The sequence below is a fragment of the Phymastichus coffea genome, unplaced genomic scaffold (genome assembly GCF_024137745.1).
Source record: "Phymastichus coffea isolate CEN01 unplaced genomic scaffold, Cenicafe_Pcof_1.1 PCOF00065, whole genome shotgun sequence".
In the NCBI taxonomy this organism is placed as follows: domain Eukaryota; kingdom Metazoa; phylum Arthropoda; class Insecta; order Hymenoptera; family Eulophidae; genus Phymastichus; species Phymastichus coffea.
In genome coordinates, this window is record NW_026706876.1 from 300,742 (window position 1) to 314,452 (window position 13,711).

The window sequence follows — 13,711 nt, forward strand, 5'->3', positions numbered from 1 at the left end:
TATAATTATATAGGAGTAATGATAAGCAGGGTAAGAAAAAACTCAAGTGTTTTATCTAACAAACTATTTTAATTTCCGTCGAATATGTACATGAGGCTCGGGTCGATATTGCAAAAGAGAAAACGCCAAACAATAATAAAAAAGACAATTGGAAGCTTCGATGAAAGTGCAAAAAGCGCAATTTATTGCTCGGTAGGTAAAGTTCAGTCTCTTTTGTCGCGCAGCAGAATTTCCTCCTTGATTGCCGGCACCGGCTCCTTCGTCAGCACAGCCGGCTGTTGGTTGGCGCGACTCATCAGCGCGGGATTGGCCACGGCTATGATGTTATCTCCGCACGAGGCGATCACCTTGAGAGGTAAAAGAGGCAAGAAAGCGAAGAGATAAGAACGCCTTAGCTTTGCTTGGAGCATTGAAGGCGAATCGTGCGAGTACCTTGAGGTTGAAATCATTCTCTTTGTCAGTCATACAGGAGACGTCGTCGTCCTCGGTGTTCAGTCTGTTTTGCTCGTCCTGAAAGCACACGCGTCGATTGGAAATTGGCAGGCCCCTGCCACGACAGCTCCACCGTCCAAGACTCACGTGTAGCCTGGACATCGAACTAGCCTCGATGTCCTCATCCCCGTCGTTCTCGGCGGCTTCGTCCGACTCGATCCCAAAATTGTTGTCGCAGTCATCCTCATTGCAATCGTCCCAATCTTCTTCGAAGGAAGAGTAGCAATCGTTGGATTCTTCGAGTCCGTCGCCGATCCCGTCCAAAACGATGCTGCTGTTATCGCTGCACGACTGCCACACTGGACTGTGAAATCGATCGTTCGTCAGAATGGCAAATCGGCCGTCGCAGGCTTTCGCAAGAGCTCGGAGGCCGAGCTTCCGCGGAAACCCGAGGCGCGGCTCGGTCGATGGGGCGGACCTCGACAAAGACTTGGACAGGAGCTTGATGGGTCGGCGTCGACGCTGCCTCTTGCGATGTCGATTGCGGTGCACGTGCATGGAATTGCTGTCGGAGTCGATGGCCATGAGCGAGCTACGCGCGAAGCCGAGGCAGCCGATTGGCGCGCCGCTGTCCGCCTGGAACACGCAGGTATCTGCTACAAACGGATACGGGAGGAGCGAGCGCGTCCCGAAAAGCATGCGAGCGACAGACTGACGAAGCAGCCTGGGAGCAGAGGGGCATTCTGCGCGAGCGCGGAGAATGCCTCGCTGCTCGGCAATGGGGCGGTAAAGCACAGCAACGACAGGAAAGCTTGCGGCACACCACAGTTCAGGCCAGGCCAAACGGTCTGAGAGCTACATCTACGTGAGAACACACAGAGAAGCACACCAGGCACACCAGGCACACCAGGCACACACGACCAGAGCTCTCGCTCGCACGCAGCATGCATACTTGACCTTTTCGGTTGCCTCGCGCAAAGCGCACGTCCTCGAGGGCGAGTGCGCGGCGCCGTTCGTTAAGCGTGCTCTCGCGAGCCGACAGTCAGCGCAAGTGCGACAGCGAGCGGCTAGTGCGATTGCCTTACTGTTGCGAGCGGGTGGGCGATGAGCTAACCTGCTGAGCGGACTCGGCGTCCTTGGCGCTCGGCTCGTCGTCGAGCTTGCGTCGCTTGGTCGCCTCCTCGTCGCCGGCCGACAGCTCGCCGTCGCCGTTCTCGCGCGCCGCCCGCGGCGACGTGCTCGACCTGCGTGGCAGATCGCCGATGATTGGCCGCGCACTGCTCCGGTCCTACGGCGGGAGTGGGAGGGACGGGGCGCATACTCACGAGGTGTGCAACAGGCCCTTGGTGTAGTAGTGGCCCGAGTCGCGCACGACTCTGCGCGCGAGCGGGAACAGCTCGTCTCTCCTGGTCAGCAGAGCCGGCACGAAGCGGCAGATCTGCGCCGCGGCCTCGTTCACCGACACCTCGTGCAGCGTCAGCGGCTTCTCGGGCTTGCGCTTGCAGTCGAAGCGCCCGTAGATCGCCGCGTACTTGCGTATCTCCTGCATGCGCCGCGGCTCGCTGTCCGGCATCGCCATCACCATCTGCCCTCGCAATTGGCAATCGTTCGATCAGAAATGTCGAGCCGCGAGCCTCGTTCGCTCGCCGAGGCCAGTACCTCCAGGTTCTTGCACATCTTCTTCTTGACGCCGCTGGACGGCTTGGGATTGAGCGGGCGCAGACTGGCGGCCAGCCGCTCGGCGGCCTCGGCCAGTCGCTGCACCTGTGACTCCAGCAGCACCGGCGTCGTTTGACTGCCGAGCATCGCCGTCGGGCTCGGCGGCGCCGCCAGCATCGCGCTGCTGCCCGTCGGGCTCGGCGTCGTGCCTTGACTTCCGCACGAGCTCGTGTCGTAGCTGCCAACCTTCCGACCAAGACAAAGCTCGTCGTCAAGTGTTTTGTGCGCTCACCGATCGTTATAAGCACCGTGGCCGTTGTCCTTCGGCGCGCGGCGAGTCTTGCGGCAGGAACGCCAACCGCGCCCGGAATGTCCAAAGCCCCCCTTAATCAAACAATAATTCTGGTGCGCGCGCGACCGAAAAAGCCGAGGCTCGCCGAGGCATGCGATATCGGTCGCCGGCCGGCAAAAAACAGCAGCTCACCGGCACGATTCCCGGACTACGTGACAGCGCCGGCGGAGGCTGCGCGACCTCGGCGTGCATCTGTCCGGCGGCGCCGGCGGCGAACAGCACAGGCGGCGGTGGACTGAGGCTCTTCCTCCTCTGAGCGACTGGGCAGCAGGCGCTACTCGCCACCGCGGCCGGCTGGTTCGGCAGATGTTGCTGCGGACCGGCAGCAGGCGTCGCCGAGGCCGACGCCGCCACCGCTGCCGCCGCCGCCGCCGCCGCCGCCGCCGCCATGGCCTTTGCGCTCTGCGCCGTGATGGAGGTGGAGGAAGGCAGCTGCGGCCGCGGGTTGAAGGCACCGCCACCGCTGCCGCCTCCCAGGCACGGGAACGCCACCGGAGTGGACGGGGCCTTGCTGCTGCTGGTTGCCGCAGGCGCTATCACCGGGGTCTGAAACAACACTGCGAGCGCGGCGCTTTTCGTTATCGAAAGCACGCTCCGGGCACGAACGGCCGTGCACAGAGCGAGCGCGCAAGTGGTAATTACCCGGATTGGTCAGCCACTCCTGCAGGGCCTTCTGCAGCCTCCGGACGTGCAGCGGCTTGCTCGCCATACCCACCAGCGCCATGATCTCCAGGAACTCCTCCTCGCCGGCGTCGCACAGCTGCTGCACGTCGTCACCACCTGCGCAAAGACCCGGTCAGTAATGACGCGGCGCCGAGCGCGGGGCTCGCCAAGCATACCCATCTCCAGCAGAGTGTCGTAGTAGCCGAGCAGCGAGGCTCGCTGCATCACCCGGTAGAGCTGCAGCTCGGCCTCGTTCTGTGGCATCGAGGTCTGCACCACTGCGAAAGACAAGCCAAAGGGGGCTGCGTGTAAAAACAGCTCGGCCGATTAGTTGTTGCAAATTTCGCGGAACGCCCCGGTTCCGCGGCCCGAAGAAACGGCGGCGCGTGCACGCACGCGTATAAATTAGTGGGCTCCGCGGAGAGAGGGCGGCGCGTAAAAACGAACAGGATCGCTTTACCATCGAGGAACGCGCGCGGCAAAAAAGCCCGCTCAGCGGCGGGCCTCGCGTTACGCGCGCCCTCGGCCGTCTCGGCGCGGCCCGCTCGCCCGGACGGTTATCCGCGAGCTTGCGACGCGCCGAAACTTGCGGCGGCAGTCGTTGCCCTCCCGCGAAGCTCCTTCGTGCGAGCATATGTGCGGAGCTGAGATAATGGTTGAATGCGCGCACGCGCAAGAGAGAGTGAGAGAGAGAGAGAGACAATGGGCAGGAGAATCGAGGGAAAAGAAGCGGAGTAGGAGCTCTCATTTCTTTGCGATACTCGGCGTTGCAGAGCGTCTTGGCCGGGCCGCGTATATTCCGAGCAAAAACGAGTCTAGTTTCTTAGTCTCTCTCTCTCTCTCTCTCTCTCTCTCTCTCTCTCTCTCTCTCTCTCTCTCCGGCGAGCCGACGCCGCCGCCGCCGACGGCGGTTAGTATTTCGCTTTTTGCCGTCATTGTAATCAAGGAAGGGTTAGGCGAGTTTTTGCACCGCGCCGCCCGAGTCGTCGTCGACGTCGCCGTAGTCGCAGATGGACTGAGTCGCTCGACTGAAGCAAGCTTTTTGCCTGAGCCCCCTCACCAAGCGCGCGCACACACACAAGTGCACGTGCATACTTTTTTTTTCGAGCTGCGTGCATTCTCCGCGATCCTATTGGGTGGCTCTCACGCTGGCGGGGCCTCACCCCGCAACAACGTAAAACCCACCCCTCGCGACGGCATCGGACCCCTCGAAAATGGTGGGCTGTGTGCAGCCAGAGAGAGAAAGAGAGAGATAGAGAGAAAAAGCGAATTCGCGCCATTGTATGCCGACGTTTTGCACGCGCGATGCATCTGCGCTGGATTCGCAAGGCTGTATTACGTAGTCTTCAACCGTTATATGCGTTTTTTTTGTTATATGCGGAGGGATATCTAGGATGGGGCAGAGTCTAAGCTGGTTGGGTGAAAAACGCTTTGGGTGACATTGCGACATTACCCAGAGTACGTTACAAGATATTACAAAATGGTCGATCGTCATTTGCATGATTTTTATCTTCTTTATGGTTTTTTTTTGTTCGGAGCCTAAATAAGTTTCGAAAGGATTGGCGCGAAAGAGACGATATTAAAAATGGCGGGGGATATATTGAAAAAATTAATTCAAACATTTCTTTTTGTGATGAAAATTAATACATTCGAATAATTTTTAGAATAATAGGTTCGTGAAGTGACTTAATGTGTTCCGACTGCTTTCTGTAGAAAGTTTTTGAAGCTAAACGAAGCGTTATTACGATTGAAAAAAAATTTAATTTTCATGACTTAATTATAGAGCGTGCGTATCCGTTTACTGAACGTACCATTATGATTTCAAGTTAATTTGAAAAATTAAACTGAAATAGTAATCAAAAGGATAGCAAATAAACACTATTCTTTAAATCTTTCACGAACATAGCTAAATAAATGATAAATTGTTTTAACATAAATAGTACTGTAAATAAATATTATAGCAAAAGTGCATTGTTTTAGCCTAATACGTTGACGAAATGATAGATTTTGTGTACTGCAAATGTACTTTTAATGTAGAAGTAATTACAGTTATTGTTTAAAAAATGTCAGTAACGTCGCGGTATGATGTATCACTTTAAATTGTGTGAATCAACAAATACACTTTTGCCGATGCACAGCCTAAAGTTGATTGTATGAAATAATGCGCGTCGTACATATTGGCGAATATCTGTAAAATGTAATCTGTCGAAACTCGACAAAATTGTTCATCAATTTACTCAAAAGGCGTTTATTTTAATTTACTTAAGAGAATACAGTGCGCTAATAAAGTTTATAAAATTTATGAGTATTCTTGTGCGATATCAGACAAAGCATTCGCGGCCGTCCCTGGCACATGTTCCAAAAAACACCACCCTTAGCATAATCTAAAGGGAGTACCTTGAAAGTACGTTACCATTATTATCAACTATTCGTCAACTAAGCTTGAGAGCAAATTTCAGGTTTTATTTGATTATCAACTCACCGAAGAAGCTCTGAACCTCCATGAAAAGGGCGAGAACAAAGACGAGGAGCAAGGGGCAGTGCGACAATTACATCTTTAATATCGATAGCGATTTCAGTAATCCCAAACCCGAACCCTGCAACTTCGATGATATATACCGGTATCTCAGACTTTCTGCTCGAGCCAAGTGCCAACTAGCTTCTAAAAGCATATGATCAAGGTCCAGTTTTCTCCTACCGTACAGCCACACTGCTTTAGCTCAATGTGAATCTCCAGGAATAATCAAAACAAGCACTTGCTCTGAAAAATGCTGTGACCGTGCGCGAATCCCTGCGAAATCAAAGCAAAAATGTGACAACAATTTTGAATAATTCAAATTGTTTTAAGATCTTCAGTTGAAGTTTCGTACTTTGCGTTTCCGTTATACGATGTACTAATTTTAATAATTGTCAAAATAATTTAGCCTACTTACAAGCAAAACACTAAAGCATCTAAGTAATTGATCATAAAATTTCTACATAACGAACAAAATTCACATATTCGTGATAAAAAATTCACATATCGTTCCATTTTCATGTTGTTTACATTATTATGCGAATATTAGATTTTATGGCTAATTCCTGTCAAGGTTCATCAAAAGTCATTTGTCAAAATGATTCTATCATTATTTCATAGGTGCAAAAACTAGGGACTTGTGAAAGTGCAGTTTGAGCCGATGTTGAAATTGTATGTTTCACGAAACAACGGCGAGCTATAAACTCTAAATGTAGCTATGATTCTCAACATTTTCAGGCGAAAATATTTCATCAGCGCGATATCGCAATGTTCCTCTGAAAAATCATTTAAATAAAAATAAAACATTCCTTCGATAAGCCAAAATTAACAACTTGGGCATGGCCGTGCGTATCGTAATTGTCGACCTTTAATATATTTTTCGCGCAAAGCGAGTAGACGTAACTTTAAGGAAATCGCTACTTCGGGAACGTAGATACATAGAATTCGCAATTGCGTAACGTTAAAATGTGATGTCTCGTGAAAATCCATCTTTATAACCACGACGATTAAATATCAACAACATCTTCATTGGCGTAACCGACTTAAGTTTCGTGATTGTTGGTTTTAACGGCTCGCAACGGCTCGCCAAGTTAAAAATTCCACTAGTGAGTATTTGAAAGCAAAACCTAGTGCGAGGAAAAGCGAGGGAATCGGAGATGACAATCAACAAGCAGGCAGACAGCTCGTATTATCCATCGGTGCCGCGCGACAGCACCGGGCAGCCTCTGCACACTTCACTCCAACGAGCGTAAAATCAAATATCATCGCGTGGTGTACGCGTTTGACCCTCGTCGTCTCGTTTACATACAGCGCGCCCAGGCTAAGTCATTTCGCATCATAAAGACGCGCGGAGAATCCTCCACTCGTGCGCTCTCTCACGATTCACGTACGTTTTTTTCAATTTTCTCTCGAAAAAAAAAATCATCCGACCTTTAACTTGCAGCTGATCAACGAGAAAAGTGTTGTTGTTTTTTTCCGAGTATAATCCGGTAGGGTGATGTGCGCGCGCGCGATGGTCACCCTTTGTCGCGTAACCCCTTGTGGCCGTATGCAAATGCCGTCGTCGCGCCGCCACCCGTGTACAGCCAGTCTCCCAAGCATTATCCCGTAAGATGGAAAAAATCTTTCCCATGCGCGCGCGCGCACACAGACCTCTGCTCCAAAAGAGGTGCGACAAACGCCGCGAAAGAAGAAAAAAAGACGCGCAGCGTGTCGTGTCTATTGCGAAACGACGATGGATCTTCGCACGCGCACGCATCTGCATGGCCGATGACTACGCAAGGGGTTTGGGGTGAACGCCAGTGTCGCGGGGGATTTTTTTCACTCGGAAGTTAATGGAGTCTGTTGTTGGCCAAGTCCTTTTGTCGCTAATACAACTATTCGATTTATCGTAGATTACCTTCGTCTTACTGCACGAGTATAGGCCAACTGCACTCCAAATTTCGATAGTATCGAGAGTTTTGAAACAATGCGTGCTGAAAGACGAGTGAACAGGTTAACTTGTTGAGCTCGATCCGACATCAATCAATTCAATCAATTCAACGAACCGACAATTGGCTAGAGAATCGCAAATACATTTCTTCCATATTTTTATACAACGACAATGTACCAGTTTGAAGTGTCCGAAAGAAACGTTGCAACTTGAAAAGAAATCGAGGGCTCGCGAACGTGAATCTGCGAAGCGTAAAAAGAGCTATGCACTCCGCGAGCGTGCAGGGGTCAACGATGTAACTCTAGAGCGACCAGTCTGGCCACAAGTTCAATAACTCCTATTGAAGCTCTGATACCGACGAATAGCGATAAAGCAATTTTTTTCGCGTCTCGAGAAAAAGTTGTCTTGATTATTCGTGCAGGATTTACAGTGGGTGATAGCGGCGCGATCGCGCAGTGGGAGGATTGCCAGCCATGCTTGTTCACGCGCGAGACCCATAAAATCACATTGGACCAAGTTAGATAGACAGAGAAAGCTTGAGCGCAAGTCCGATCGGTAGTCGCGCGGACGGTAATAAATCGCAGTCGATACTGAATACGCGATTCGTTGGTCTCCTCTTGCTGCTCGTCGTCGTCCTCGTCCTCGTACTCGACGCTCAGGCGAAAGGTAAATTAGAGCGTGCTCAGCGTTGTCTTTCGAGTTTCGACAAACGCAAACTAACGATTGTACCTGATAATCTGATTTCAGGCTGTGATAAAACGCAGTGTCAAATCCAATTGGAATATATGTCGGTAAATACCGTCAGTGCTACAAACTAGGCTGATTTGCAATCAGTGACACAGCAGTGTAGCTGCGCGATGTAGATGACTCTGATCGATCGTTACACTTGTGTGCTAACCTGCGTGATATCATTAGATCAGTCTGGCATTTGGTTGTACGTAGTACAAGTGATATCCAACATGCAATTCTTGCACTACTTGCCGCTACTCATCGTCGTTCTCGTTCTCATCACGAAGGCTCAGTCAAAAGGTAAGTTCATAACAAAACCAAAATTCCACGTTCATTTGGAGTTTTCGTAACAGCCAGATTACAATGGAACTTTGAACGCTTCTAACATCGTTTCAGGTTGTGATGGGTTACAGTGTCAAAGTTATTGCGTTAAAACAGGTCATCGTGGTGGAATATGTGTCGGTAACACCTGCCACTGCCATTAATCAAAATATTTGAAGCCACGTCGAGTATATTAACACAAGTGTGTACTCGATTGTTACACTACCATTTTTGCTCATGCACTGATGCATTTTTATAATAAATCTATGAGTCTTTTCAATTGATGATCATTACGAGCGCTTTATGATCTCCTCTGACTTGCATTTGTGCAACTGAATAAATGAACAAAGAAAATAAAAAGTGAGAAAGTGAGAAAGTAAAATGTTGAATGTCTAAGAAAATTTTTTTTGTTTATCGACAATTCTGTTGAGTTTTGAAAAATCCATTTTCGAAAACTTAGTAAAAAAGTATCCCAAAAAAATGTACATATATATATTCTTATCTATCTGATATTCCATTATAGGATAAAAATGTTCCTCATTTTAAGTATTTGTTATTTATGCCGTGACGTGCACTAGCGATAATTGTCTTAGCTTATAGATACGACAGTCATGCTAATCTGAGGCTTTAATGAAATTGAATTTCAGATAAACAAGATTGTCGGGACGTAATTACATGACCTAAGCAGCGATCATTACTTCAGCTGAGCTGTACTCTTAAAGCAAGAAGCAGCGAGAGCAATTGAAAGTATGAAAATTGGCAAGCAGCCGTTGCGTCGCACCGGTCAAATCCGTTAGCCTCTGTGTAAATACAGATTGTGCAGCTGAATGGCCGGAGCACGCCGCTTCACGTACGAGCGCACGCGCTATTGCCAGTGTTAATTACCCGGAATCAAGCTCAAACGCGCGTTGGCATTGTCCCAAACGATGATTGACAGAAACCGTCACGCATACTTAACCCCTTTACGCGCGCAGGCCTCGCGAGAGCAGGGAGCGCGCGGCGGCGTCGAGGTCCGAGCTGAAAAACAGAAACAATTTCGCGTCCGACGATACTTTCCCATCGGTGCTGGCGACGCGCGATTCACCTGCGAGAGATTTTCCCTGGAAAGAGTTTCGAGGAGAGAGAGAGAGAGAGAGAGAGAGAGAAAAAGGAGCGCGCGCGCAGCAAAAAATCATCGAGAGCTCATCTCTCGGTATGCGCGCGCGCACGGCGTAGGCAAAAAAGCTGCCCCCCTTTTGCGCGACGTGCGTGAGCGCTCACCTGCCTCTCGCTCGCCGCGCGGCTCTTCTAGTTTTTTACTTCCGCGGAGGTGCAGGCGGCATACGTACCCGCAGCGTAAAAAACAAGGCATCGAAAAACTTAATATATTCACGATCCGCTCGTTCTCGTGGGAAAGTTGACGGCTACGACACGACGGCGCACTGCCGTCATTTCGCCGTTGATCGACTCACCTTTGTTTACGCGCGTCAACAACGCGCCGCGACTACGTTTGCGCGCTTTACTGCTTAATTAAGTTTTTTTCTTTCGAATCGCCGTCGCCACTGCCGATGAGTCGTTGCCACAGTGAGCGCGGCTTATTGTTTCGGGAAAAAACACAGAGTTATGCTTATTGTTTGTTGCTTAATTGAATTATCGTTGACGTTCGCGAGCTCATTACCGGTGCAGTCTGAAACGTTGAAACCGCTCTTACAGCTAATTAAGTTGCTTCATATGGCTTCCTTCGCTGCAATTGATACAACTTGCAAGTGCGATAAGTTCGATTAAAAAAATATAGGCGCCACCTGCGACCGGAACGTGCGTCTGAAATATCCGCCAATGAAAGTCTGACCGAATTGGTTTTGCAGAAAGACCAGGATGCGTGTTTACATTGTCGGGTTCACCTAAATTTACAATGAATTCACATCCCACGATTATGACTTGGCACACGAAAGCGCCGAGCCTTCGGACCGCAGCACGAAACCTGAAAGCCCTCGCTCTCCCCCGAAAAAGTATAGCAGCGACCGTGAAAGAGTTAAAAGAGAAAAAAGGCTGAGTTGTTCATTTGTCAGATGCAATCGCACGGCCGAGTGCAGCGCGACAGAAACGATCTTGTTTAGATTGCACTATTGTCTCAGCTGCGTCTATTGAGCAAAAGGCCTTTTCTCGGAGGCAAGCGAGCCATATTCCTTTTTATTACTTCTCTGTTCTCCTTCTCGCGCGCGAGACTCCGCGAATGCCACTGTTCGCGTCCACGTGTACGTGTACGCTGATGCCCTCAGCTGCTCCGCTCTCCTCTCCGAGCATTGTTCGCCCTTGCTCCGCGATCTTGGTATTTTGCATGCGTGCAGCTTTTTTCTCCCCCGAGATACGGGCCTGTGACTGCCTTTCGATTGACGAACGCTGGGCTTTGCGATCGCCTCGTCGAATTAATTTATTTTTGTCAAGAAAGTGCAATCGAGGTAAGAAGCCTCTCGATGCAAAACGGCGGAAGCAGACGCGTGGATTTTTCTCACTTCTGACAAGCCAAGGTCGGACGCGCGGACTAGATGACTTTGAAGAAATTCCTAGGTAATTTTTTCTTTTTCAGCGAGCGGGTGAGAATGCGATTGGCCCGCGGCCTCTCGGCTTTTTTTTCTTTGTTTTTTCTATCGCCTGCAAAGAAAAGCACAAGTTTTTTTTCTCCTCCTCGGCAGATGATGAACATTTTTTGGTTCCTCGGCAGGATCAAGAGGATATAGAAGGAGTGACCAGATCATTTATCAAAGACTCGAAAAATGTATGGAATCTTCGCCCTGCGAAATTCGCCTGAGAGTCCATCTACATTGAAAGTACGCATTGGCGTGCGCGCGCGTGTGTGTGCGCGCGCGAGCCGGAGGTTTTTTCTTCAAATGGGTAAGAGGGCGGTAAGGCGTATCGCGCGCAAATAAAGCCGAAAAAAAGCTGAGGGAAACGGTAAGAAGGCTCGGATTACGTCGAATGGAAGGAAGGTAAATCGCTAGCCAGCCCCTTTTACTGATTGACCAGTCGACGTGCTAGAGCGTGCAATGTCAAGTTTCGAACTATTCTGTCAAAGGTTTGCCTACAGTCCGCAACAAACAATTTTCGTACAAAGAGCTCCATTGTTAATCGACTCGCCGTGAAAGAAAGGTCAGCATAATCGCGAAAAAAAGTGGTAGAGCCGCATTCTATTCGGGCTGAGCTAGCACGGCGATCTATTGTTAACGCAATCGATTGGCAGTGTCGCGCGACTGATTTGGCGCGCAAAGGTGAGGCGTCCGAATAGGTGAGAATCTTAGCAGCTCGACGAGGACGTGATCCGCATTGAAAATGCGCTTTTGATTCGTTTTCTCTCCGTATCCGCTGTTCTGCGTCTGCTGCAAAACTGTTTTGCAGCGCGCTTTTTATTCGACTCGTTTTCATCAGAAGAATGACCGCCGTTTTCCGAGCGGCCGTCAGCTACGAAAGCGAGGAAAAAACGAAAAAAAAAGAGCGAAGCGGCGGTCAGAAAAAAAAGTAGAGCGGCGAGCAAGAAAGCCCAACGTAACGGGCAAAAAACTCGGAGCCGTCCAACTCGCGAGCCGAGCCAAACAAAAAAGACAGGCTCTGTTTTTTGTCTTCCTGCCTCGGCGCTCGCTCGAAAAACGAGCAAGAATTTTTATGGAGTGCGCGAAGCCTTCCACCAGCGGAGAGTGCGTTTATTGAAAATCTGTTTGCGAGCGATCCTGCGATCGCGTAGGCGCGCACGGGCTGCACGTCACAGGCGCACGTCGCTGACCGACGAATCGCAGTCGATAAAGAGAAAAACACGGCTCGCGGGCAGCAAATCCAATTCGGCCCTCCCGAAGGAGCTGCCGCTCCGCGGAGATGGCACGAAAAGCAGGCTCTCGTCGGCTCTCGCCTGTCGGTCGGAAAAAGCGGGCGACTGGCGTCGTCGTCGGCGGCGGCGGCGGCGGCGGCGGCGCCGCGCACGTAAGAAAAAGCGGCGTGCGCGCGGGAGAGCCGCGGGCGGCGGGAGATTCGGTTTTTGCGCGCGCGCGCGCGCGCGAGGATTGCGACTAGTCTCGAGCAGCGCCAGAGCAGCAGTATAGCGGGCGGCCAGGCTTTTTGCCCTCGCTCCTTTTTTTTCCAGCAGACACGACGGCGCCGACGTACGTATGTGTGCGTGTGTGCGAGACTCACCGGTGCCGTTGACGTTCCTGCCAAGTATGCGCACTGGTTGCGGCTGCTGAGCTGCCCGCGGAGGACTGGTGAACAGATCCGGCTGCTGCTGCTGCTGAGGAGGCGCCGGCGAGGGCGTCGTCGCGGCCGGCTCCTCCATCGGCTGCTGCCCCGGGGATAATGCCTAGCGTACCGCATGCACCAGTTTCACACAACTCACACCGACGATCGACAAACAAACAAACGAAAACCACCCAACATCAACGAGAGCAGGATCGACTACGAGAGAGGCCGAGTTACTATGGACGGACAGAACAGTCGGCAGGCTGGACGTGCAAAAGCGGAGAGAAAAGGAGAAAGACAGATTTGAACAGTCGCTGGTTGCGTTTGAAAAAAACGCGCGTGCACGGCTATCGAGAGAAGCGAGTGTCACGTGCGGCAGCGCGCAGCGCATTGTCCGAGCGGCGCCGCGCGCGCTCGCGGCTTTCTCCTCGACAGGCCGAAAGAGCTACGTCCCCTCCACTCTGCCGCACGCTCCACCCCACCATACAGTACGCGAAACAGCCCCACCCCTCGTCGCGCGAAAAACTGCGAGCGCGCCGAACTTTTTTTCGCGACCGCTTCTCCGGATATGAAGCGCCGCTTTTTTTCCTTTTTCGAAACAATAAACTTTTACTTCTCATGCTAATTCCTTATGCGACAATGAGGGAGACGGAGAACAGGAGGATGAGGACAAGAGGGGCGAGTTTTTGCTGCGGCTGACTGGCTGATTTTTGTTTTGTTTTTTTTTTCTTGCTTTTGCCGCGCGGTAACCAAGTGATTTTTATTGATTTTTGAACGCTCTTGGAAATTTGTTGCGTATTTTGTTGCTGAATCGATAATGAGATAAAAGTTTATGATTGGATTTGTACGATTATTTCGAAGGAACTGCTCGAAGAGAAAAGACTTAGTCGGGCTTTTATAGTTTGCG

General features: G+C 50.7%; 1 protein-coding gene across 2 annotated transcripts; it reads right to left on the reverse strand.

Annotated features, from left to right (window-relative positions):
* Nucleotides 1-59: 59 nt before the first annotated feature.
* On the reverse strand, nt 60-13,177 carry LOC131667369 (NGFI-A-binding protein homolog). 2 transcript variants are annotated; one of them, XM_058940742.1, is made up of 11 exons: nt 12,763-13,177; nt 3,283-3,384; nt 3,159-3,223; nt 2,576-2,989; nt 2,092-2,337; nt 1,758-2,017; nt 1,547-1,676; nt 911-1,068; nt 580-796; nt 433-510; nt 60-347 (listed from the first exon to the last, which is right to left on the reverse strand). In XM_058940742.1, exons 1-11 carry the CDS (start codon nt 12,899-12,901, stop codon nt 204-206), a joined length of 1,953 nt encoding a protein of 650 aa, XP_058796725.1. In that variant the 5' UTR covers nt 12,902-13,177; the 3' UTR covers nt 60-203. The 2 variants fall into 2 exon arrangements, with proteins under 2 accessions (XP_058796725.1, XP_058796724.1); XM_058940741.1 differs by having other exon boundaries at nt 2,576-3,000; nt 3,086-3,223.
* Nucleotides 13,178-13,711: the final 534 nt, after the last annotated feature.